The 17467-nt window shown below is 36.5% G+C and overlaps 1 protein-coding gene across 1 annotated transcript in view; it reads left to right on the plus strand.

Annotated features, from left to right (window-relative positions):
* 5-HT2B (5-hydroxytryptamine receptor 2B) overlaps positions 1-17467 on the plus strand; it is a 123709-nt gene that overhangs the window by 61627 nt on the left and 44615 nt on the right. Inside the window, exon 2 of the mRNA XM_069845776.1 lies at positions 11761-11993. Within this exon, the coding sequence (XP_069701877.1) occupies positions 11761-11993 (233 nt within the window). The remainder of the gene's footprint in view (positions 1-11760; positions 11994-17467) is intronic.

The following is a 17467-nucleotide window of genomic DNA, read 5'->3' on the forward strand; positions in this document are numbered from 1 at the left end:
TGAAATATGGTACGATGTAAGTAAGTAGCAGTCTACACGTTATTATCTCAATTTAACTATTTGTGAATTTATCCAAAAATTGGAAAATATATCTTGTGATATTACCATAACAAACGATCAATGTTTCACGTTGAATATTCCAACATATGTATTAAATTAAATTATAGTTTTTACCATCCAATGAAGATCACATTAGAAAAGGTATTAGTAGTAAAGACAATTATAACTGCAACAGCCACCCCCACACATAAGAATGGTCATCAAATGCAATATTCAGAACATTTATGATAACTTTGAAAAGAAACAACAAATTCCATTATTTTTTCTTAATAAGACCAAATTGCGAATATTTTACTGGACGTGTTAATAGCTACAGCCATGTGGGCTATTCCATATGAAATCGATCAGTAAAAAACCTCGCATTTTTTATACTCTAATTTTTTCCCTATTTATAGAAGGTGCTGAGGAGAGTGCATTTGCAAAAATATACTATCGAAAGTCAAACGGTTTTCGTATTGTTGAGCGACAAATTTAGCGTATTTTAGAAAAACAAGCCTCTTTCAGCGCTCAGAACTCTGGAACCATTTACTGCAGAACATTGAACGAGAGCTCATTTTGAAGCTGACATTTGATAGGTTATGATAAGAAGTAATCCTTATTTTTATTGTGCACAGAGCGACAGATAATCTGATTTTACTTAATTTTAGGCTTTTTGCTAATTTGTAAAAATGTAAAAAAATATCGAGAAAAAACCTTGCATTATTAAGAGGAATTCGGCACTGTTTGCTTAGTGGTACGGCAATAAGTTTCGAGGGTATTAAATAAACTATTTTCACACGCCTAGACTTGAACGGCGCAGTACCGCACACACCGGCCGAGAGAAGATGATGAGCGAGCGTTGGGCGTCATTTTACTCCTGTGTTTATGAAAACTTGTGATAAAGCTAGCCCAGCTATGCGCAACTAGACGAAACATCACGTCTCGGCTAGCTCCCGTCTCACAGTCAGCTGGTTAGTTCACCCGCGTACTATTTATTTTCTTTATTTGATATTTTCAATACTTTCTTATCAACATACCATCAGTAAAAAATATGTGTTTATTTGTACTTTCAATGCGGAATCTAACTATATATTTTTAATTTTTTTTTTGCTAGGCAAAGGCGTCTTATTCAGAAAAAATCTAAATTTCTCCATTTCCATAAAAAGTAAGAAAATCTGTTTATATGTCAATACAAACTTTAATTTCTCAGCATCAAAATAAACCATGATTTTCATCATTGGGTGAAAGGGTTTCGGACCTACAACAGTTTAAAGTTGCTAATTTTACGAAAATACGATAAATTTAAATATTTTTAATTTAAATAATATGAAGTTCTGTTGCCTCAAACTTTGCACAAAGCATTGTATCACAGTTCTCTACGTACAAAAAAAGTTTCATTGTATTTAGAAATTGTAAGGTCAATTTTCTCTGTATTTCGGTCGATTTCAGATGGAATAGCTCATGTGTACTTCACTGTGTGTGTGTGTATGTACGTACGTACGTACTCCTATGTATGTGGGAAAACTTCAGTATATGGTTACTTCACTGTCATTATTAGTATCTTAAAATACTAAGAAGAACAGATTTGTCTATGTTTGTCGAATGCGTATAATCATGTTTACGAAAAGAAGTTTTCAGCATCAATAGTTCATTTTGTGTACACAAGGTCGGAATTCTGGGGGAAGAGAGGAAGGAAAGTAACCGTGTTCTAAAGTTTATCCAATCGGCCAAGAAGTTGGCGAGAGGTTAAGGTTCCACTTTTACAGAAAATCGGCATTTAATGACAGTAGGGATATCAATCCTAAGTGTCCTCCGCCTTTATCCCTAAGTAAATGTCCCTGGTACTCATTTCTGTTTGAGGCTGAGTAAACCCCAAGGCCAAAGTGCGGCTGAAAGGATTTCATCAATGGAAAAATCCATGATCCTATCGGGAATCGAAGCTCCGACCTTTCGACTAGCAGCGTTACGCCTTAACCGCGACGCTGCAGCACGGCTGTATGTATGTTAATTCAAGAGATCACGGCATTCCACATTTTAGGATCATATTCATAAACGAGACTTTGGAAAGTACAGTCGCCATGTTCCTATTCACAGTCGACACTTCGACGAAAGTAAATTTCAATCATGACTTTACTGCGAAGTCGCCGGTAATCTAGACTTTGACTTTGACTTTCGTTCGTGGACATAAAGAAAATGGTTGATATTTTGGAAACTGTTGAATTTGCCGAAAATATTGATTGATGATAACATTCAGGGAATTATTGACACTGCTCATGTTTCTCGGTATATTATTAGAGACGCGTAAAACCCTATTGAATTTTATAATGGCAATGGATTCAAATCAACGTACAGATTTGATAATTACACCGTATTATATATCGTCCTGTTTCAACATGCATTGATGAATAACAGAATAATAATAATAATAATAATAATAATAATAATAATAATAATAATAATAATAATAATAATAATAATAATAAGACTTAATATTTATTTATTTCCGAAATTGTTCTAAAGGTAAAGATTAACGCCTTGCTATTGATATAACCGAGCGAGATGGCTCATGCGTTAAGCATGGGACTCGCATTCGGGAGATCAGCGGGTAGAATCTCCGGACCGACCAACCTGACTGTGGTTTTTTCCATGGCTTTATAGTTATTTAGGCAAATTCCGTGTTGGAAATTTCATTGCCACGGTCCATTTCTCTTCCTCTTCCCTATAGAAAAACAATTTAGATATCATATCATTCATCATTATCATCTCATTCCACAGACATATTCAGGTCAAGACGCATGTCTTCGTCCGCTTGCAAGAGGGACGATCTATCCGAAACTGTCTCTGGGTTATGAGCCTTTCGCAATATCTCTGCCAGGATTCATTGTTTAAGAGCACTTCCGAGGGCGCTTCGACACCTTAGAAGGGCTGTCAGAATGGAACCTATGCTGCTTGGTCACCTTGATCGGGGGGGGGGGGAGCCCATTGGGTAAGCGGGTGAGGAATTTCATGCGGTCTGTGGGCTGGTACACCTCATTCTCATTCATCCCATAATTCGGGATGTTCAATAGGCCACTGTCGACCCGACGTGCTGAAGGGTCGTCTCTAACCCGCCCCTAGCTGCTGCTGCTGCTGCTGCTGCTACAACCACCGCCACTATTACTATTACTACTATTTTGTATATGTAGTTCTATTCTTTATACGTCTTCACCAATTCTAATAGTATTTATCTTTCATAGTCTCTTATTAGTGGTATCTTATCTTCCACGTCTTGAGAATTATTTTACAATGAAATAATTACATAATGTTGTAAGAACAGCTAACAATGGCTTAACACGTACCGACGTTCAATTGTTTAATTGATTTGTGACTCAAAAGAGGCTTTGATGTGGCAATGCCTACTCTATTTCAACTATCCATTAATTTAATTCGTTTAAAAAGCGGTGATTATGATTACCAACATCGTCAAATCTCTACCTGCCAAAGTCAAAGTTTCAGAAGAATTGTCTATGAATAGGACTTTCAAGAAAGTTAAACTTTGCTACGAAAGTCGACTTTAGAAAGTCTTCATCCACAGTCTCGTTTGTGAATACGACCCTTAGGTATACTTACCAATACGAAACTTGCGCAGAAAGTTTCCGCACCTGAGTAAACTGTTAATTATAAAGTTTAGAAACATATGTCAAGTGAAAGCCTGTCCTTTTAGAATGTAAACATACTTTCCTGTCGCTGTTCCTACCCACCCTTAGCAGTCGGAGTTGGACCAAAGTAGAATGTCAGTAATTCGCTTACTCACAGTTGAGTTGGATGACATTGCTGTACACATACAGTATCATATCGGTACCTTGTAATACAGTACCTGGTCATGCTCAATCTTTCTGAAAATGTTTAAAAATGCATTTCCAGTCTTCACCAGTCACTTCTTTTACCACTGTGGTTAATATGTTCTTCACTATGAATTCTGGCCATTTAAGCAAAGTTTCTTTTGTAATGAAGTTAGTATGAAGTTTTTGTCTTTGAGTGCGTTGTAGGTGGATAAGTAAAAGATCTAAGTCATTTAAAAACAAAGGGCTGCCAATACTAAGTCTATTGATCAATCGGAATATATGCGTTGATGGTACAGAATGATGATGAAATGAAACTTAAACCAAACTAAGAGACGGACACCTCTCGTAATCTCGTCTGAATATCTGTGTGTCTCCCAGCTCACATAGAGTTTTACATACCTATGCGTGACTGATGTCATTGTGACCCTTGTAATGTGTACACTATGAAAGATCACAGAATAGTCTAACTCATGATTTAACTTGGTTTGGACTTCGAGTATGAATAAATGTTCATATCAATAATACATAGACTCGTAAGTAAATACACTGGCGCCCGTCCATCCGTCTGCGTTATAGACGCGGGTGTAGAATAATTAATTTCAATTATAATAGTAATAGTATCACCCTTAATATTACTAATAACTTCCTTAGAGTAAGTGAATACTTATTAAACTTCTATATTCCCAAGTAAGTTTTGCTATTTTTTTGGAATACACACCAGTGAACTTCTCCACTGTGAACACATACAATTGGATGTGATGCAGTACTTATCCTTCGGCATTAAGCGGGTAAAAAGCTTTTCTCCAGTAGAGCCGACTGCTGCCTGTTGAGTGAAAAAACAACTGAAATCCTGCACTTCAGGTGTTTTTACGTACAAAGCAATATTGGTATCTTGTGCTTCAGAGTATTTAATTGTTACTTCGGTTATTTAACTGCTGAGACTGATCAATGATCATCTATGTGCTAAGTAGCCATTATATTGCGCAACTCGTTTTCAATCAAAATGTATCTTAGGGTATTTTGCAATCAACGATTCAAATGAATTTACACGTACTCATGATTTCTGCGTCCACGAAGGAAAAAAATCTTGAAAATTTTATGCTTTATAAAAATGAAAAATGCACTTTCATTAAACATAAACCCATACGTAATAAACATCTAAAATTGATAATTCGTACAGATCAGCGTTTTTCAACCTTTTTGAATCTGAGGACCAGTCAAATGTCTGAAATAATTCTACGAACCACTAACGTATATGTGTCTAATGTTTTACTTATGTGTATATTACTAACATTTGGGACAGATTGTACCATTATAACATAATAAATCTAAAACCATGTTTTAAATTCCTACGGAAACACAATTACGGAATTGGAAGTGAACTATTAAAAGTGAATTATACAGGGACATCATTTTATTTTTACTTCAATTTTTATTGTACCTGAGTTTTTGAATGTACTTCCCTCCCACCCCTTCTACTAATGAAGTTCAACCGTCCTCTACACAGAACCAAAGTGGCATATGCAGTCAAAATCGCCTTACGTTCATAGTAAACAGTATTAAATTAGTGAGTATAGTTCGTTCCAGAAATATGGTCGCGTTTTCCAGTGAAGAAAAGCATTCATTATTGAATCATATTTGCGCAAAGATACTGTGCGTCCGTTTGCTTATGTCGCATCCCGGTTTCCCCCATCTGCTTCTGCTCGTCCCTCTGTAAATGCTAGTGGGTGGGCTGTCTTAGCTCTTTTCTGAAAAGATTTTCTGTTAGAAATTGGACATCTACGTAATATTATACAACTGTTTAAAATAACTTAAATCAAAGGGTCTCGTTAAGTAATTAACTGTCACGTGATTTCCTCCCTTTCTACGATCCTGCGACATAACCATTTGGACGGACAGCAGATAGCATGTCTGAGTAATTTTATCTTTTCGGATCGGGCAGAAGTAAAGATTGAATTTACAGTACATAAGGTACTCTTTTATAGAGGAAGTACAGAAATATTTCACCATGAGTTACTGGTACAAAGGACGAAATTGGAAATAGATACAATAGTCTACAATGAGATAATATGCACAAAAAACTGAAGCCTCTATAGAAATGAACGGCCACCATTTTCAAAAATGTGTTTAAATATCCATATTATGATTATTTTTCAATTTAAATTCACTCTCTATATTGTACGCTAATGTGTTGTAGATGGTATAATATCGTTGCTTACGAGATTACACAAGCTGGCGCATAGCACGATCGAGAGTAGGTTTCTGTGAGTCATGACAATTTCTGCCGCTAGGTTCGCCTCGCTGCCCTAAGAAATGATGAATAGTACCATTACAAAGCATTGTGTATCGTGAAAATAGTTCGATTAATTGTGCATTACTGATTGAGTACGAATATTATAAATATGCCAAGCATATTACAGTGTTATTTGAAGTTTGTTCAGCTAAGTTCTATTCGAAAATTGGCAGTTATCCGTCACAATTCTAATTACTTTAAATCCAATATCTTCCACTACTTTTAGGGCTTCCATAGTCAATTTTGCCAACTCATCTCCGGTTAAATTGTGTGTAAAATAAAATGACACTGGTATTCTGTACTTCGTAGACAGACCCTTGAACAGAATGCACAGCAATTTATTGGCCAGCTTATTTTCAATCCCAATACCATTTTTCTCAGTGTCTGTCATTCCTATCAACATGTCCAATTCTGTCATACATCAATTTCGGTTTAATACTCATTTCGTCAATAATGAGAGATCCAACTTTTTCATTTTCATGCTCCAAGGACTTTTCCTCTGCAATTAGCCGAGCCTTTATCAAAGAGGTGACACCTGTTTCCCCTTTTGAGTGACCAATATAAGTTTTTAATGTCTTTTGATGGGGTAAGTGTAAAATACCCAAGTTTCTTAGTAATCTATAGCCGGTAGATGACCTGTTAGATAGCAATATGCAGATTTTCAGTGTGTTTTCATGAAATTTACACTTTTGTTTTCCGAAAGCCTGAATTTGTTCAGTCAAAAAGCTTGCTTTCAAACTACCTTCTTTAGCAGCTTCTTTTATTTTGGTAAGTTGCTTTTCAATTCCTTGTTCTTCCTTCTCGTTTTGTTTCTGTAAACTCCAGAGGTTGCTTTTTAAATTACATATTGTCTGTCTTAGTTTTCCAATAAGCTGATTTTGTTTCCGAATTGTCCTAGTAATTTTTTTACGTTGTAATGTAATGGCTTTGGGAATTTTTTTACTTTCAATTGAGCACTGTGTGGCTATAGTTTTTTATGTGTTTCATAGATTTCTTCAATTGAAACATTTGCTTCATTGAAAGCTGATGTACTATGTTCAACATTGGGTTTATCTTTCTTAGCAGGATGGATATTATTCACCACTTATGTTATCCTTCTTTTGTTGCGTCTACTTATGTTTGAGACATTTTGTTTATGTTTTGGAAAATCATCAAAGACGGATGGTACCACATTAGGAAGCAAACGTTTTAATTTTGTGCTAATGCTAAAATCAGCTTCTTTGAAATGTCTGCTGCAGACACGCGATTTCTTGTTTGGCCTCCAAAGAGTCCTTGGTTTGTCTCCTTCGCGAGAAATGGCTACACATCACTTCTTTCTTAGTCTTTCATCTTGTGGAAAACAATGAAACGAAAAATCACATTCTTTATTCTGGTTCGATTTGCACAATGGCACACAGCAGTAAACCATTTCAATCACACAAATTACAGGCTAACTTCCTAATTTAATAAATGCTAATTCAAAATATATTTACACGCACTAAAATACTACAGCGTTTACTATTACTATGCTCAATAGATTAATCAGTAGGCCTATAGAAATGTTTTCACCACTGCAAGAAAAAATCGCGCAATAATTATACTTCTCAATTATTGTGACGTTCGTATTTTTTTTAAAAAGAGAGGGAAAAGTTAGGCCTTCTTGCAAATGCTTAATTATGAATTCAAGGAAATTAAAGATAATGCAGTACCTTAATTAGTTGCAATATCTTATTTAATAACAATAATAATAATATTAGGTGAAAAGGGTAGGCTATAGTGCGTATATGTAAGATGTCAAGTTAATTTATTTCCGGAAATGTTTGGTGTATGAACTGAAGTACAGAGCAGACAGTCCCTCAGTTTATATGTAATATGTTTTAATATCAAGAATGACAGCCTTTTATTGTAATATAATTGAGGAGTAGAAGTTTGGAAATTACGTCTATTGTCCATAAAATATTGTACGAAGCATTTAATAAGCAATGGTGAGTCCTTTAAATGTCCCAAATGTCAATGTCATTTAAATGTTCTGCTATGAATATGTAGGGCAGAACAACGCTCCGAGCGGCGGAATTGGCATTACGAGGGAACCACTTCAGACTCGTTTTTCAAGCGCTATGCGCCAGATTGTGTAATCTCGTAAGCAACGTATAATATACACTGCATAATGAATATGTCCCCATGGATAGCTCAGTTTCTTGAGTAAAAACACTTATTGTTAATACAGTACTGTATTTTGATTAAACAAAAACCTAATGGAAATTATGAAACTCAAAATCGCGATATTTCCTAGTTTACGTAAATGGATGAACTACTTTTCTTCTCTCCTATACTTAGTAAAGTGATTTGCTTGTATTTTACACCAGTATCATCAAACTCCGGTTATGGAAGGGGTAGCAAACAGTGTTTCCGGTTCTCAACCGTTAATCCAAAGGTATAGCCAGGTTAATATTAGAAATGTTAGTAAAAATAAAATGATGACCCGGTATATTAAAAACACTATTAATATTTATTAACCAAATGAATAAGAATATTATGAACCTACAAAAGAAGAGAGTAGACTATGGAAAAGAAAGAAAGGATAATATATTGTTATTACTCACTGTTAATGAGATGACTAAGCTTGTCGTCCCTTGCAAAGTTCCTGGATATCTGGCTCAATATTATCAAATTCAGTCTAAGATCGGCACAGACATTAAGTCGGGTTCTGTATTCTGCTTTTATTTGAAGGAGCGATAAAAATCATTTCTCACAAAGATAGGTTGTTGAAAACTATATGACTATTTTCGGTGCTTCTTCAGAGAATTCGTGATATTCACTTCTCACTGAAGGCGAGATTTAGACTCGAGACAAACCAAGATCACAGAATTGCATTTTACTCGTAAGCTGACTGTCAATTGAAAGCTCAATTAGCTGTTCTTTCTTCGATAACGAAAGGTCATTCTCGTAACTGTAAGTCTGAACTGGGTCGCGAACCCACATAAATGTATCAATGTATCATAGAAGTTATTTGGAAAATATGTTTCAAATTTTTGTTTCACAGTTTTGAGGCGGTTACAAACCCTTTCAAGACACTCAGAACCGACACAAATATCATCTTCCACTAAAAATGATTCCAATGTTGGAAAAAGTGCAAATTTCCTATCTTTTATGTAACTAATGCATGACACCAGTTTCTTCTCGAATGCCTTTATTTTGTCGTAGGCATCACGAACAGTTGAAGATTTTCCCTGAAGAGTTCATTTAATTTAGAGAAATTATCTGAGAGACAGGATAACGCTAATAACCATCCTTCGTCAACAATGAGTGATGCAAAATCAGAATTATGTTCACTTTTACAAACAATAAAACTTCGTCCTTAATTGAAATAACCTTGCTAATACTTTGCCCGTGGAGAGCCAGCGAATTTCAGAATGAAGCAAACGTTGTGTGTATTCACTGCCCATTTCATTGCACAATACGGAAAATAATCTGTTAACTAACGGTCTAGCCTTAATAAAATTAACCGGTTTTATAGTGCTGTCGAGCAAAGTTTTAAATTCTGGTGGTATTCCTTTGAAGGCCAAAGCTTCCCTATGTATGAAACAATACACCCAATTCAAATCCGGAGCTACTTCCTTGACCTTAGAAATAACCCCACTATGCCTATCTGTAAGAGCGCGAGCTCCTCCGTTCAGAAGCCCACACATTTTCCCCAATGGATCTCTTTGTCTCTTATGTAACTAGCGAGAGAGTGAAATTTCTTCTCAAATTGTTCCGATTGACAAAGTTCCACAAAAACAAAATATCATCATGTATGTCGTCACTATGTGCATATCTAATGTAGCATATTAGCTGTGCGTCATTCGTAACATCAGTAGTTTCGTCTATTTGTAACGCATAATAAGGACTCTTCTTAACTCTTTCGATTAACTGAGATTCCACGTTACTACTTTATTTAATCTGGCAGATGTTACCTGCCATGTCGTTAATTCTGCGACTGACAGTGTCATTTGAAAAAGAATCCAATCTGTTTTAGTACCTTATTGGCAAACATAGTTTTCACATCTTTTATTGCTGGAAGTAGTAAATTTTTCCCGACAGAAAGAGGTTTTCCTATTTTGGCTATACGCAAACTAAAGAGGTAATACGCTTCCAGTGTCTTGCTATTAATCGAACCCATGGGTCAAACTTTATCTTTCCCATAATTTAGTGTTCCTAAGTGTCGCTAGAAAAAGTATATTAGTTTATTTTTTACATCATACTGCTTTGTTTCTAAATGTCGTCGGAATTTTGCAGGTTTCATGCACTCGTTCGACAACACTTCATAACACAAAACACATTGTGGTTTCTGTTCACTTTCATCACCGCATCAAGTAAATTATAATTCCAAAAACGAACTGTCATATTTCCCACAGTATTTCTTCTTTGAACTGTTTGTTTCAACTTTAACAGTAGTAGACCTATCACATTTACTCGCCGTTACAACACACGTTTCACAGTTAGAATTAGCATCGCCTGTATCACTTGCTTTTCTTTCCAAAGTAACTGTTATAAGCCACTTTTCCATTATTAAAAGAGTTTTCGAAAATATAATACTAAAACTAGAGATTTTTACTTGGTTATTTAACGACGCTGTATCAACTACGAGGAAAACTACAGTTAACTCATGACATACTTTGTCCAACTATAACTTAGCACTTATGAAGATCTACTGAAACTGCCAGATCGCTAAATTGGCAACTGTCAGCAAAACCAACAGTAAATAACAATAAACAATCAGCTTATTGAAATATGAACAAAACATGTTTACTTAAAACAGCATGGGAAAGCGGGCGCAAAATCATATTGTATTGTTGTTTACTTCACCGCTCTTAAGTTACCAAACCTACCAATTATTATCGGCATGTACCGCGGTCCCTCTGAAGTTAGTAATAAAGGAGTCATATCCTCATATTCTGAAAATACCAGATTTTTGCCTGTTCGTTTAAATATTCATGGCTTTTAGAAAGTTTGGCTTATACAGTACGGTATTCATTTCATGTAAATCATTTTTACTCATTTATTTTTTGTTATGATATTTTTAGTTCAATTAGAATTAAATTTTTAATTCTGCCTGCGGACCTATCCCACCTTCGCGGACCACTGGTTGAGAAACGCTGGTATAGATATTGTGTAGGCCCTAAACACATAGTTATATCCTCCGGGAAAAAGTATGCAAATGCATGAACTTCCGGACTCTACACATAACATTAGAAATGGTATCTATAGAATACGCAACGAGTATTTTATCATCTGAGTTACAAAAGAAGACTATTCTTTCTATCTGTATACTTTACATAGAGAATTTTCTTGCCAATGTACTGACTGACTTCCTTATAGAAAGGAGAGCGAACTGCATACTTTGGCTCGAAATCGACAATGGGTCGCTAAATCAAGAGCAAAATGTAACGACGTGAGCTATAAGGAAAAACTAGTCTCATTATTTATGTATTTTTCTCCATCTAAGATCTCTCTCTTGTGAAAATTTATTTCTAGTGACTTCCAAGTGTTTTCAACCAGGCACTCGACATGGGTAACTCCTGTGACAAGAAGTCGAATCCACATGCCTGATATCCAAGGACCCACGCTACACTTCTTTTACAGGGTTCTTCCCACTGCCATCGATCTACTGTCTGGCATGGATCTGTCTGGATGTGCTGTTCTGCACAGCCTCCATTATGCATCTGTGCACCATCAGCGTGGACCGCTATCTGAGTCTGCGCTATCCCATGAAGTTCGGGCGCAACAAGACCAGGCGACGCGTCACTCTCAAGATCGTCTTCGTTTGGCTTCTTTCCATTGCCATGAGTCTCCCGCTGTGCCTCATGTACTCGCAGGTAACGTATTTGCAGAAATAAATGTCTGCGAGCTTCAAGAATCTTTCTTCTTTCTTTGTTTGTTTCTTTCTTTCTTTCTACGCCACGTTTTATTATTTAACATTTGTCATTATTGCTTCTCAATTTAATACTTCTTTTATTCATTCATACATCATTCACTTTGTTTCTTTTTATTCCTTCTCCATTCCTTTCAATTTATATTTCTTGTCTTTGCTTTCTCATTATTCAAAGTAGGCCTAAGTATCCAGAAGGAAACATTATTTACAAAATTTGTCTTCAATTTGAGAACCTTTTTTTCCCCTCTGCTTTATTTATAAATGAAAGCATCACAAGCGCATTCTCAGAATCTAAATCTCTTTCCCGCCACAAATAATTTAAAAATCAAATAGGATCACCAGGAATCGGTCTTTTGGGAGGATAATACAGAGCGACCCAAAAGTCGCGCACATCTTAATAATACGTTCACATATATTTAAAAATATTAATTTATTACGTTTACTTACATCAGTTTTCACATGAGTTAGGTACATTATTTTTCACAACATATGCTGAAAATGGCAGCCCTGTTCAGTACTGCATGTACGAACTCTTCTTACCATTTTTGCGGCCACTTCTTTTGAGCATGCGTATACTGATGTTGTTAATCTCCGTTATTATGTTTCTTCCAGTGTGTGCGGCCTCTTTTTATATACCCTTCCTTTAACGTAACCCCACAGGAAGAAATCTGGGGACGTCAAATCGGGGGAATGTGGGGACCATAATCCTTGAAAAATAATACGCTCACCAAAAAACTCGCGCAAAAACTGCATGGTTTCATTAGCAGCGTGTCATGTGGCACTGTCCTGCTGGAGTCTGCTCTCAGTTCTCTTCTTGTCTGCAACTGATTCACATTCCCTAAAACGGGCGATTAATGTCCTTATGGACGAATTGTTAGGCACTGTCACATCCGGATAATTCCTACAAAATTCGTCTATAACACGTGCATAAGAACGACTGGAAAAATAATGTTCAACAATGAGAACTCGTTGCTCTTGGGAAAACGACATGTTTGCCGAGCAATAAACAAAGGACTACTGCAAGCGTCAGTGTATACATACACATCACAATGACGTCTAGGTTTGTTGCTGTTAATATCCATGATGCTGTCTAGCGGTAGCCGATAGCACTTTCCAACTGCACTACTCAATATATACACACTATAATTTTAATGTGCGCGACTTTTGGATCGATCTGGATTAGAAAACGACATTGTGTAAAATACATTATTCTTAAAAAAGAAATAGGAAAGGATAAACCTCAGATTTTAGAAGAGGCCTACTTCATTCTTTGTGTCAGTTTTCACGTATAATTATGAAGTGTAGTCTTTTCAGTTTCAACCCCATATAGTCAACAAATGCGTGGGGAAGTTTCTGTAACATGGAACTCAAATCTGAATATAGACTATCTACGAAAATACTACTTTTCAAAGTAGGTTTAACTTGCAGATTTTCCATGCATTAGTATTGAAAATATCGTGTACAGGTTTGCCACTTTCGCCATAATAGTCTTGCTTCTTTATTTAATAGTATTTACTATATAATATGATGTAAAGTAATAAGGCGTTTATGAATATATACTGGAATTCTCACTGAATGTAAAGTCGAAGTAGGCCTATTCTGAGCAAATTTCTCCCACAACCGCTTTGATCACCACACATCTTACAGAACTCGCAAGGTTCGATGGCTGTGTCTTTGGTGAGAAACTGGAAACTAAATGAATCACAGCCTGGTCCTGTGAGTCATGAAATAGTTCAGTAAAATCAATGCAACAGACGTTTCATCTGTAGACTCTACAAAGATGGAGTTTACTTGCCTTGGATGTAAATTTCCGACATCTAAATATAATTTCAGTCTAGTCAGATCTTTTAACCCCGCAATTCAATTAAACCAGCGGTGCGCCTCTCTCATTTTTAGGTCACAGGAAATTCCATTATAAGGGAAGCGCATCTGCGTTTCTTATTCGCTCTGCTGACATTAAACATTTCCAAGAAAACAGCCAACCAGACAATTCAACACTACAGTTACCAATGCTACTCGAACACTATAATGATTAGGGCCCGGAAGTTCACGGTTTAAAAAACTACTAAACATGCATGCAAATATAACCTTAATAAGTTCAAAATATGCGAATAAATATGGATTAATAAATTAAGAAAAATTACGTTTCCTCTAATATTACTGATCGTGAGTATGAACTTACATTATTCCTGAAGAGGTTGAAGCAGAGGTGGTTCCGTTATCTAAAATTAGCAAAGAGTTGCTGAGGCTTTCAATTGAGAAACTGAGTCTGTTGTCACTGAAGATGTTTTTGTATCCTAAAAAATTCTTTCCAGTCACACGAGGTTAATGAGAAATATTTAGGTAACGTTAAATTGTTCTGCAGACAGAGATAAATCTTACGGTGCGATTGAGGATCTTTCTTCCAGAATATCTCGAATATCGCATGTTTGAAATCCATGATTTGTAAAAAAAGATAGTCACATTTTATTTTATTTTTCCCCCTTCACTGCTACGAAGAGAGCTCAGATTATATCTCGTTTCTTAAAAAGTGGCTAGTGACACGTATAAGGGAATGCTAACAGTTTTCAGTGACGTGATTTCTTTGGTAAACCGAAAAAAAAAAAATGAGCAGAATAAATACAACACACACTCCCAACTCATTGTTAGGCAGTACATATTTTGAGCTGTCTCAATAGACGCAGGATTATTCCAATGAATTACTACCTCTTTAACTGAGCACAATATACAAGGTGTAACAGCGTTCATAGCATGTTTTGACTCGCGTCGTACGGTGACGTAATGCAATAATTCTCATCAGACGACGGTAGCGTTCGTTTGTCAAAGAGCTACCATTTTGTTCGACATGGAAGTGTGGACTGCAGAGCAACGTGTTTTCACAGTAGAGGTCTATTTCAAGAAATACTCTTAAATTGCTACACAGCGTATATTCAAACGACACTTTAACTTGGGTCGTCATGGAAGAGTGGTAGACGCTCGCACCATTGCAAGGTGGGTTAATTCCTTTAGAAGCACTGCATGTCTGTAATCATAAGCCAGAACTGAGTAAAAGGACAGTATGAAAGCTCCTTCACAGAAAACCATTTCTCGACACGACATTCCTCGGCCGTTCCGGTCCCCGGATCTGACATCTGCTGATTTCTTCTTACGGGCTTGGGGGTACCTTAAGCAAGGAATCTTCCCAATACGTCCTATCACTATCTTAGAATTGAAGAACCGCATCAGAGCTGGACTCCAATATCCCTGACGATACGTACGAAGAAAGCAGGCCTAATGGACAGTTTCCAATGGTGTGGCGTGACAATCAGTTGTCAGAAATCATCTTCAAAGATTGAGAGGTAAATGGCATTCCTTTTTCTTCTATTTGACACTGAGAGAATTAAATAAAAGGCAGCTGTTCACTCATATGTTGAGAGTTTGAAATGCGCTATGAACGTTGCTCCACCCTATATCAGGCAGCATCGAGCCACATTCGCCATCAAGTTAACACAAGTGCAGGTAGAAGTGCAATATTAGGTGCTGTCGAGCTAAATAACTGAACTCTTTGATGGGCATTTAACACAAATTTTCTTTATGGAGGAATTAAAGTCAGCGATCTGGTACGTGAAGTTTGAGTGTTGTATTTCATCACGGTGATTCACACATTCTATGTCCCACGCAGCTCCCTACTTTTTGAGTTCATGAGAGGAAAAGATCTTAGTAAATCTTATAATTATGCCGTATATAGGTCTTAAGGTATTGAAAATACTTTGTGAAAATATGCACTTATATGCAAAGTAGGCTACATTACATGGTATTCCAGATGTTCTGATTACATTAGTGAACTCAAAAGATGGAGAATTGAACATTTCACTAATAATTTGAAAGTGTTAATTTGTGGACTGCAAGTTTTTTTCGTTTTTAATTAATGTGTTAAATACAATCTCAATCCAACAAATACTGTCTATTGGCCATACCGCACCTTTACCACAATCCAACGAACGGTTAGCGCGTCTGACAGCGAAACTAGGTGGCCCGGGTTGAAATCCCAGTTGGGGCAAGTTACCTGGTTGAGTGTTTTTCCGGGGTTTTCCCTCAACCCAATATGAGCAAATGCTGGGTAACTATCGGTGCTGGACCCCGGACTCATTCCACCGGGGCATCTCATTCAGATGCTAAATAACCTAAGGTGTTGATACAGCGTCGTAAAAATAACCAACTAAAAACACTCCGATTCCAAAATAATTGTATTTTCCAAAATTTCCGTTAATCGCCGCCAAGAGTACACATCAATCTCCAACAATCTCTGTCGACACCAATATTAAAAAACACAAATTATAAAATGAATCTTCATAAATACCTGGCGATGATGATGATGATGATGATGATGATGATGATGACGACGACGGCGGTGGCGGCGGCGGCGGTGGTGGTGGTTGTAGGTAGAAGGACGGGCAAAAGTAATAGGAAGTTAAGGTTAAGGATGGAGATAAGAAACAGGAGGAGGTGCGCTGGAGATCATATCTGCGGCAAAGTGACTTCAAACACGGTATATTCCTCCCAGAGGGAGACAATGGAGTCAACGATGCAAAAGCCAAGCACCCGCTACTGGGAGGGAGAAAACTTCACCGATGCTTGCTCTTTTCTTAAGTCGATAATGTTTAATTTTCCTCAAACAATCACTTTTAAAAGAGACTGTATATAGTAGCTACTATATCATTTGTCTAGATAACAAAAGGAAAGGAAAATAGCCAAAAGCACTTTTAAAAGCTACGTATATAGTAGCTACTACATCATTTTGTCTAGATAACAAAAGGAAAGGAAAATAACCACAAGCGATTGAGCCATTCAACATTTTGTACATATAGTATTTTTAATAATTAAAAAAAAAACATCAATTTTAGGTGAATATCATCACAAATCACATGAATCACTGCCGAATCTTCAACGGTGAATAGATACAGATTTAGACAAAAAATGACCGATCTCAGGTAGCATGAATTTACTAGGTTGGGTAGATGGAAACTGCACACTTTAATCCGGAAACTGCACACCGCTTTTCGAGGGACCCACTAATCCTACCCGGAAACTACACAATTTACAAAATATGCTTCTTTTGCATTTGGATGACTTTACATCGAAACTTCACTTTTTTCCTTCCTTCACTCCTTTGCAGTTTAATATACATAAGTCTTAGTTTGTATGTCCTAAAGTTGATTCACGAATTTATAAAATGAAGGATGACTGCTGTAAAAACTGACATTAAAATGCTTGTGAAATGATTCACAGCCATTTGTTGAGCGAGAGGTCAATGCAGTCATGACTATCCATACAGTGGAAGGGAAATCTGCATCTTCAAAGATGTACGTTTCTAGTAAATAATCTGCAAATTTCTCAAGTCTTATCTATCGGTTTTACCTCAGCTAGTTCCATAGCGAA

This window comes from Periplaneta americana, chromosome 14 (genome assembly GCF_040183065.1).
Source record: "Periplaneta americana isolate PAMFEO1 chromosome 14, P.americana_PAMFEO1_priV1, whole genome shotgun sequence".
NCBI classification, from domain to species: domain Eukaryota; kingdom Metazoa; phylum Arthropoda; class Insecta; order Blattodea; family Blattidae; genus Periplaneta; species Periplaneta americana.